General features: G+C 57.0%; 3 protein-coding genes across 3 annotated transcripts; all 3 read right to left on the bottom strand.

Moving 5' to 3' along the window:
• Nucleotides 1-944: 944 nt before the first annotated feature.
• Nucleotides 945-1,991, bottom strand: DQ04_07611020 (hypothetical protein; the record flags this gene model as incomplete). The annotated part of the gene is made up of 1 exon (XM_009315238.1): nucleotides 945-1,991. The coding sequence occupies one exon, from the start codon at nucleotides 1,989-1,991 to the stop codon at nucleotides 945-947; it is 1,047 nt and encodes a 348-aa protein (XP_009313513.1).
• Nucleotides 1,992-2,637: 646 nt separating this feature from the next.
• DQ04_07611010 (WD repeat domain 65) lies at nucleotides 2,638-6,741 on the bottom strand (the record flags this gene model as incomplete). The annotated part of the gene is made up of 1 exon (XM_009315237.1): nucleotides 2,638-6,741. The coding sequence occupies one exon, from the start codon at nucleotides 6,739-6,741 to the stop codon at nucleotides 2,638-2,640; it is 4,104 nt and encodes a 1,367-aa protein (XP_009313512.1).
• A 510-nt stretch (nucleotides 6,742-7,251) lies between these two features.
• DQ04_07611000 (nuclear lim interactor-interacting factor) lies at nucleotides 7,252-8,271 on the bottom strand (the record flags this gene model as incomplete). The annotated part of the gene is made up of 1 exon (XM_009315236.1): nucleotides 7,252-8,271. The coding sequence occupies one exon, from the start codon at nucleotides 8,269-8,271 to the stop codon at nucleotides 7,252-7,254; it is 1,020 nt and encodes a 339-aa protein (XP_009313511.1).
• Nucleotides 8,272-8,359: the final 88 nt, after the last annotated feature.

Genomic DNA, 8,359 nt, shown 5'->3' with positions numbered 1-8,359 from the left:
AGAAGAAGAAGAAGGGAAGCAGAGCAAGAAGACTTTCAAGAGGGCGGCAGGAGGATCACGTCCACAGCATGGAATAGTTCTGGGAAGACGCAAAGTTCCTTCCAACTCTTTTTTGTTGTTGTTGTTGGTTTTGGCTTCGTCTGTCGGCCACGCTCGCGATTCCCTCCTGCGCGTGCCGCCGCCCCTCGGCAACACGGCGGTGGGGGGGAGAGAGGAATAAAACAAAAACGGGACAACTCACAACGCAATGAAACCACAAATTCACCACCACAACCGCTGGTGTCCTCCTGGGAAGCATGTCATTGGAGCCGCGGCAGGTGTGGCACGCATGAACACACGTAGACAAGAGATCGTGCGTGTCCACAAAGTGTGTGTGTGTGTGTGTGTGTGTGTGTGTGAGGGGGGGGAGTGGGAGAGAAGACTTAGCTGCTCACGGCTGTGCGAACGCGCCCCTGCCCCCTCGCATGCATGCACACAGGCATGTGCGTTACTGTAGTCTCTTTGCGGCCTTCTGCTGGTCGTAGCGATCGGTCATCCAGTCCCACTGTGCCTTGGCGCCCTGGCGGTCCACAAACAACGCCAGAACAGCCGAAAGGCAGCAGAACACAAGCCCGTAGCGGTAGATATTCGATTGGTACTTCACCCACGTCGACATCGATATCTGGCTGTGTGTGAGTGTGTGTTTCTTTTTTTAGCGTTCAATAAACGATCCGTCCAATACGCACTTGGTCTTTTTTTTTTTTTTGNTTTTTTTTTCTCCCCTTTGCCTCTGAGAGTGAATATGCTGAGAGACGCACATGTGTCCAGAGAAAGAAAGAAAAGAAGTGGGAATGGCGGCCACTCACAACAACGCAGCGTCCTTCCAACGGCAGACACAGACACACACAGAGAGAGCGAGGGGAGGGATGCGGTAAGAAAAGGGGGTGGGAGAGCGGCTGGGCCGTTCAGTCATTGTTGAGCAGGCGGTTTGCCTCCATGACCTGTGCCGCCATCGATTCATGCGCGGCGTCGCCAAGCTTCGGCACACCGCGGAGGTACAGGTGGTCGCCCGCGTCGATCGGGCAGAGTGCGCGCAGTGCGAAGAAGCCGTCCGCCTTCAGCTGCAGCGCGTCCATCGCGCGTGCCGCCTCATCCGGCAGGAAGAGCTCGCGGCACTGCTGCGCCAGCTCGCTGCTGCCGTTGTAGGGGAAGTACTGCACGACGGTGTTATGCGAGCCGTCCTCCACCTGCGGCACCGCGTCAATGAGCGGCATGAGCGTCGGCACGAACATGTCGTCCGCCTTCGCCTTGAAGAAGGTCGTGCCGGGGATGAAGCGGCGGATCGCGTCCGCCTCGATCGGCACCGCGCGGAGGTGCAGCGCGGCGAAGCTGCGGAAGACGTGCTCGAGGAACACCTCCGGCTCCTCGCAGGCGTCGGTGGCCATCTCGCTGAAGTAGTGGTCGACGAGGCCGCTGGCGTCGCCGCGCTCCTTCGACACACCGTTGGCGATGCCGTCGCGGCCACGAGTGTCCTCGAGCAGCCAGTGCACGTACGGCGTGAAGCGGCTCTCCTCCAGCGACGCGATGCGGCACATCCAGCCGGCCATGACCATCTCCGCCACCGACGCGCCGCGCAGGAAGCTGCAGCGCTCGTCGTAGTTCATCCAGTTCACCTCCAGTGGGAAGTTGTGCGTCGCGGCGCCGCTGTTGAGGTTGTACATCTCCCTCGCCACGACGAGAAAGTTGAAGCAGGCGCTGTGCGGGCATGTGATGATGGCCTGGCCGGGCCGCAGGTGCTGCGCCGCTCGCAGGCAGCGGGCGTAGTGCATCGACGACACCACCTTCACGTTGTTGTGTCCGCGCACGTGGTTGGCTCTGCACCACGCACGGAACGCGTCGACGGTCTCCTGCCGGTACAACCATGTGCCAACCTCCTTCAGCATGCGCGGCGTCTTGGCGGTGTCGCGGTGTACCGGGAACGCAATGCGCCGGCGTGCAGACACGCGCAGCATCTCCCCAGCTGGATCTGTATGTTTGCGTATATGTGTTCACGTGTGTGTGTGTGTGTGTGTGTGTGTTGTCTGGAGTTGGCCTTGCTCAATTTCCGCTACCTGTGTGTCGCACGCACAGACACATATATACACAGAGACGCGCACGCACCTCCAGGTAGGACGGCGGCAGCGGAAAAGAAGGCCCAAAGAAAACGATGGGAAGCAAAGCAAAATATATATATATATATATATATATAGAGATTTTTTTTTTATGTGGTGGGTGAAACAGGCACAGCACGCCTGTAGTAATAACTGCAGCAGCAGCAGTAGAAGAAGAAACTTCTTCTCTTGTGGGCTCTTTCCAGACATTCTCACACATCTGTGCATATATACACGCACAGAGACACATACACCGCATTTGTACTCACTCTCTCTCTCTCTCCTTCATTCTTTACTTCTATTCGTATTCTAGAGGGCAGATGTATACATTCACACTGCAGCCAGAAGCCATGGTGTCACTGCGAGTGTACATATGTGGGGGTTCTCACACAAATGAAATGTCGTCCTTTACATCGAGAGGAGAGCAGATAAATTCAAACACACACACACACACACAGAGACATACACAGAAATACACGCAAAAACGGAAACGTGTACATGCCACTGGTTATTTGATTGGTGGAAGCGAACAGCTACTCGGCGTGTGCCGCAGTGAGGCTTCTCCTGCCGCCGTTGTTGTTGCCGCTGTTGCTGCCAATGCGTGCTGCGTAGCCTCAATGAAGGCGCGCAGCTGCCGGATCTCTGTGCGGTTGTTCTCCAACTCCCGCGGCGGTTCTGGTCGCTTCGCCCCCAGCGCACCGCTGGATGACAGCGGGTTGCCGCGGCTCGACGCGACGACGCTCTTGTTGCCCTGCTCCATTCGGTTGCGCCGCTTCGCCTCGTCGGCGGCCGCCACGGAGAGGTTGCGCAGCTCGGCGGTCTCCGAGCGCAGCTCGTGGATCTCGCGGATGAGCGCGAGGTTCTCCATCATCATCGTCGACACCTCACAGCGGTGCTGCTCCTGGTCCGATTTGCACTTGCGCCGCAGCGCCTCGAAGGAGGTGCTCAGGTACTCCAACTGCGAGCGGAACTCGTCTTTGATCTCCTGGTCGACCTGCGCCGCGCGGTGGCCGTCGCGCGCAACGACGTGGCGCTGGTAGAGCCGCTCCACCACCTCGCGCAGCTGCGCGGGGTCCTGCATCGCAGGCGCAAGCTCGCCCACATCCGTCTTGACGCGGCTTTTGTACGTCTCGAAGTCCTTCATGTGGTTGAGTGTCTGCTTGATCTGCACCTGCTGCTGCGTGAGATCGGCCTTGAGCTCCTCGATGCTCTGCCGCAGTGTGATGTTGCTCTGGTGGAGGTTCTCCAGCTCCGTGTTCTTCTCGCTGATGCGTTTGTGCTCGCGTGCAATCTCGCGCTGTCGCGGCTCCATCTGCGACTTGAGCTGGCGGATGCGGTAGTCAAGGACGAATTTGTGCTTCTCAAGCTCCTGGTTGAGCTTCTTCAGATCGTATATGCGTTTCTCCTTCTCGCCAATGACGACGTCGCGTGACTCAATGTCTTGATGAAGTTGCGTCATGCGCTGGTTCAACTCACCGAGCTGCGTCGTCAGTGCCGTCTTGGCGCTCTCCAGTATATGCAGCTCGTTAGTGTGCACCTCCGCTTCCTTCTCCATGCGCACGGCGTTCTTGCGCATGATGGCGCCCTCGCCCTTCATGTGTAGGTACCGCTCACGTATCGCGTCGAGCTCCCGCTTGTTGCGCTGCTGAATGCTATAAAGCTCTGCGTCTGTGTCAAGTTCAAGGCGTCGGCGCGACTCCACGTTATTTTCCTTGGCGCGCTGCAGCTGCCGCTCGAGCTTCTCTAACCCCTTGCGTCGCTTCGCCACGACGTCGTTGAAGCGCTCCTCGTCCTCGCGGCGATCGCGGTCAATCTGCTCCTCCAGATCCTGCACCTCCTGCGCGTACTTGTCTTTGCTGCCGTCGAGTGTTCGCTGGAGCTCGGTGCAGAGGTCATCGAGTGCCTGCACTTCCCCCTGTCCCTCGCGCTCCACATCCTCGAGCAGCGGCGCCGCCTCCGCCTCCTTCTCCATCTTCACGGCAACAAAGGAGCGCTCTTGCTCCGCCCTGGCATTCCACAATGCGGCGTACTCCGCGTCGAGGGCGGCCACCTCGCTCTTGAACTCGTCGGCGCGCTCCCGCAGACGGGTATTCTGTTCGTGGTTGCGACGCTTCTCCTCTCCCTCGATCTCAGTCTTAAGTTTCGCCGTCATGTGAGTCAGGCTCTCGATGGCAATCTCGCGATCCTCCACATCAGTTGCCAGCACGAGGACTTCGTCACCGTAGTATCCGGTCTCGCGTTGGGTGGTGCGTCCATCCTCGCGCACATCAAAGATGAAAAGTGCGCCATCGCTGCTGACAGTGTAAACGGTGCTCTCATCGTACGAGAGGGCCATACGCGTGACTTTGCTCATGTGCGCCACCACCGGTACATCCTGCACGCCAACCTGAAGAGGGAATGTCATGAACTTGATAGAGCCGTCATCCATACCACCGAACAACAGCCGCTGTTTCGGGGCGACCAAAATTGCTGTGATCATGTTGTCGCGGAACTCGTATTCGGTGGTGGTGTTTGGGGAATTACCAGAAGTCTCAGTGGTGATGAAGCGGTCCATCTCACGCAGGGTCGCCTTGGACTGAACATCCGCAATAGCTGATGCTGGTTCACCAACGGCCCATATGTTCTTCTCATCAGAGGCGATGACGTGATACTGGTAGCGCTTATCAGCATGCTCTGTCTCCTTTCGCATTTCACTGATATTCCAGTTGATGATGAGGCCATCGAGGGAGCAGGAGACCATGCCGTTGTCGGTGGGATATGGTGAAGTGGCGGACCACTGAAAGCAGTGAATCTTCTGCGGGTGGCCGCGCAGCTGTCCATGTACATCGCAGGTGAGAGAGTTATAAATGTGGATCAGGTTACCATGCGCCAGTGCAAAGTACTTCCCGCCGACGGAGTACTTCACATCTGTCACATTGCGGAGGTTCAGCACGCGGTGCTCGTGGAGGCAATTCCAGAGGATGCTCATGACGCGAACTCTATCGTGGAAGCATATCACCACGTATAGGCCATTGGGGTGGATGGCGACAGGGCCGGGCTGTGTGGAAAAGTACTGGCACATCTCCAGCCGATGCGTGTTGGTGTTCCATATACGCACGCTCTTGTCCGCACCGCTTGTGACGAGAAACGGTCTCCGCACGCTGCAGGCCACGCCGATGATGCCACCAACGTGGAACGGCTGGCAGATGGGTAGCATCGGCGGTGGATCCTCAATCGAGCGCTTCGCCCATGACTGGGAAAAGTTAAATCCAAGGATCTGTCCACCGTGCGTCACCAGCACCATAGTCTCCTCCAAATGATCAAGCGCGAGACGCACCACACTGTTTGCCCGACGCATTTCTGTGCGCCCTGATTCGTTTCGCGCTTGTGTTTCGGGCATGTTCTCTAGCGTAGCGGCCGAAGCTCTCGGCGGTGTTGACGGATTCATCTGAAATAGCGGTTTCGCACTTTTTACTGCCGGATTCGCAGCCGGAGCATCAGGCCCAGCGGCAGCACCTGAAACAGTAGGCGAAGCAGCTTGAGGAGTGGTGGTGGTGGTGGGACTAGACGTTGTTGTAGCATTTGTATTCACCCCTCCTCTCGTCGCACCATTGCCAGACGCACTTCCTTTAACCTGGCCTTCATCCTCCAGCGGCAAAGGCACATTATACACAATGGCGTATTCATCACTTTGTGGGTCTCCATTCTCGTAAATGGCGATTGTACCTTGGTCGCTGCCGGCAACAAACCCGCCCTTGCTTGCCACAATCGTCAGCACAGTTGAGTTCTCCGACTGTGCCACCGTGGGTGGTGGCACTGGCAGCAGCCGCCTATAAACACCCTGTTCAACGAGCAGCAGCTCACCGCTCTGCGTCGATGCCACCAGGCGTTCGCCTGTGATCCACGCATGGGTTAGGAAGTTGTTCGTACGTTCATTCGGGTAGCCGGTTGACGGCTGCATCTGCAGCGCACCGTCCACGTAGCGGTAGAAGCGTATTCTTCCCAGACCTGACACGGCTATCAGCAGCGGGTCCTGCGGACAGATTGTCGCACACGACACCGGCGACGTCAGTGCTGCTGCGCCGTGTTGCTCCTTCCCACGTGAGCCGGACGCAGACGCAGAGACGGAGGCACCTGGCAGCGTGTCCTCCTCCTGAAAAAGGTCGGCAATCACAGAGGTGAAGGCAAGCGGCTTTGAGCGCTCCCAATTCCAGTAAAACAACTTCCACTGCGGCCCGCCGCCCTGTGTCACGAGGTGACGACCATCAGCGCTGAAGTCCAGTGCAACGAAGCGATCGCTGCCGAGGTCCTGCACATTCAGCACCTTGCGGCGTTTTCGTGTGACGGAGTCAATGATCTGAACCTGCGGCACAATACCAGCCTCAGCGATTGCAATGAACTTCTTGTTTGCACTAACCGCCAGCGCCGTCAAGCCACTACTGCGAATCCCTGCGTCAAAGAAGCGCTGGGTGTTAGTGTTGAGGTTGTGCACGGCCACTGTTTTCCCCACAGGATAGATGACAGACCCCTCCTCCACCCAGTTGAGGCATCCGTACACATCCGGTTTGACGCCAAACACGTGCCGTTTCACGAGACTACGACCAGTCCCTTCCTTCTGCTCCAGAGATGACATGTTCCTCTCCACTGCTGATGTGTGTGCAGCAGCGGGTATGGATGTGGGTGGGTAGGCCAGGTAGGCGTATGGTGTTTATGTGCGAGTGAGCGAAAGTAGAAACAAGAGAGAAACAAAAGCAATAAGGGTCAATACAGAGATGGAACAAACAAAACGAAAAAAAGAAGAATTAAACTTGGCGCAAGATTAGTGGAGAGGGATTCTTCTTTTCACACCTGTTTCGTCTCTCACAAGGAACCTTGTGTGATTGACCCGATTCGCCAAAGAACGCGGACTCCCTCTTGTTTCCCCTCGCCTAGTCCATTCCTCCACTGGTCCTCGCGCCCCCACACACACCTCTCTTTGCGGAGGTGTGAGCGGCAGCAACAATCCGAGATGCAGAGTATTCTGCTTCAAGCTGCCACAGTGAGGTTGGCAATGATTTACGCCCAAAGAGTACGAGCGAAAGATTGCACACCACACACGCACCCTCCCCTTCATTTCTCAATCTATGTGATGTTCGAGCCCCCTTCATGCAGGCTTTGCGTGTTTGTACTTATCACCGACGAAGTAGAAGACACCACGCGCCAATTCATCTGGCAGCTGTCGAAACGCTAAATGGCACGGAATCTCCTTGATATCCTTATTGCGGTGTTTAACGTCTGCAAGGTACTGCGGCACTGACTGGCCCGATTCCTGAAGCTCCTGAATGATTGACTTGAGTGTGCGAAGCGCGTGATCGTTGGGGGGATAGTCCTGGCCTGTATCCATGTACTCACCTCGAACAAAGTCGTCCACGAGAATGGCGTTGCCGTTGCAGTTGCGCACACTCAATGGGCGGTTCTCCACAATAAGTGTGTCCTCTAGCGGGCGCTTCAGCCAGAGGGCATTCTTCTCGTAGTAGTTATCCTGCGTGAACCAATCGCTGTGACGTACAATGTACTGCGAGATGCGTATTCCGGCGGGGTCGATAACGCTGAGCACCTGCCGCATATACCGCTCGCTGCACGCCGACCACAGCACAACCTCTGCATCGATCTCAGTGAGGTAGTCCAGCAGCTCCGCCAGGTACGGTCGCGGTATCATGCCCGCTTTCATGCGAAACGCCTTGTCACCGTACGATATAATTGTTTCATCGACATCCAGTACGATTGTCAGGCGACTACGATATGCCTTCTTCTTGGGGCCAATGAGGCCCAAGGCCTTCTTTTGTTTCTCCTGCATTTGCCATAGCTTCGATCCCGCCACAGCCCCCACAACTATGGTGCCAAAAAGATAGTACCGCATGCCACGGTCCTTCAGCATGCGCTGCCAGTATTCCTTCAGCCGCCTCGCGCCGTAAAAGCGGTCATCGGTGTAGTCCTTCCACGCGTTCTCCTTGTTGGCGTACATGTGGATGCTAGACTGGCCACTCGCGAAGACGTTGCTGTTGCTGGGGCCCTTCTTCCTGCTTGGTGGGAAGGCGTGCGGCTGCAGGCGGTTCGACTCCCCCAACGGGTTCCACGCTCCCGGGGCGCTGCGGCCGAGGCGCCGCCAACACTGACGGTACATGTGACGATACGCACCGCAATTAGTTCAATAGATGCAGAGAGGGACTTGCTGCCGCTTGACGGTGTGTGTGTGTGTGTGTGTGTGTGTG

The sequence above is a fragment of the Trypanosoma grayi genome (assembly GCF_000691245.1).
Source record: "Trypanosoma grayi strain ANR4 Tgr_761_V1, whole genome shotgun sequence".
In the NCBI taxonomy this organism is placed as follows: domain Eukaryota; phylum Euglenozoa; class Kinetoplastea; order Trypanosomatida; family Trypanosomatidae; genus Trypanosoma; species Trypanosoma grayi.
This window is presented reverse-complemented; position numbering and strand designations above follow the sequence as displayed.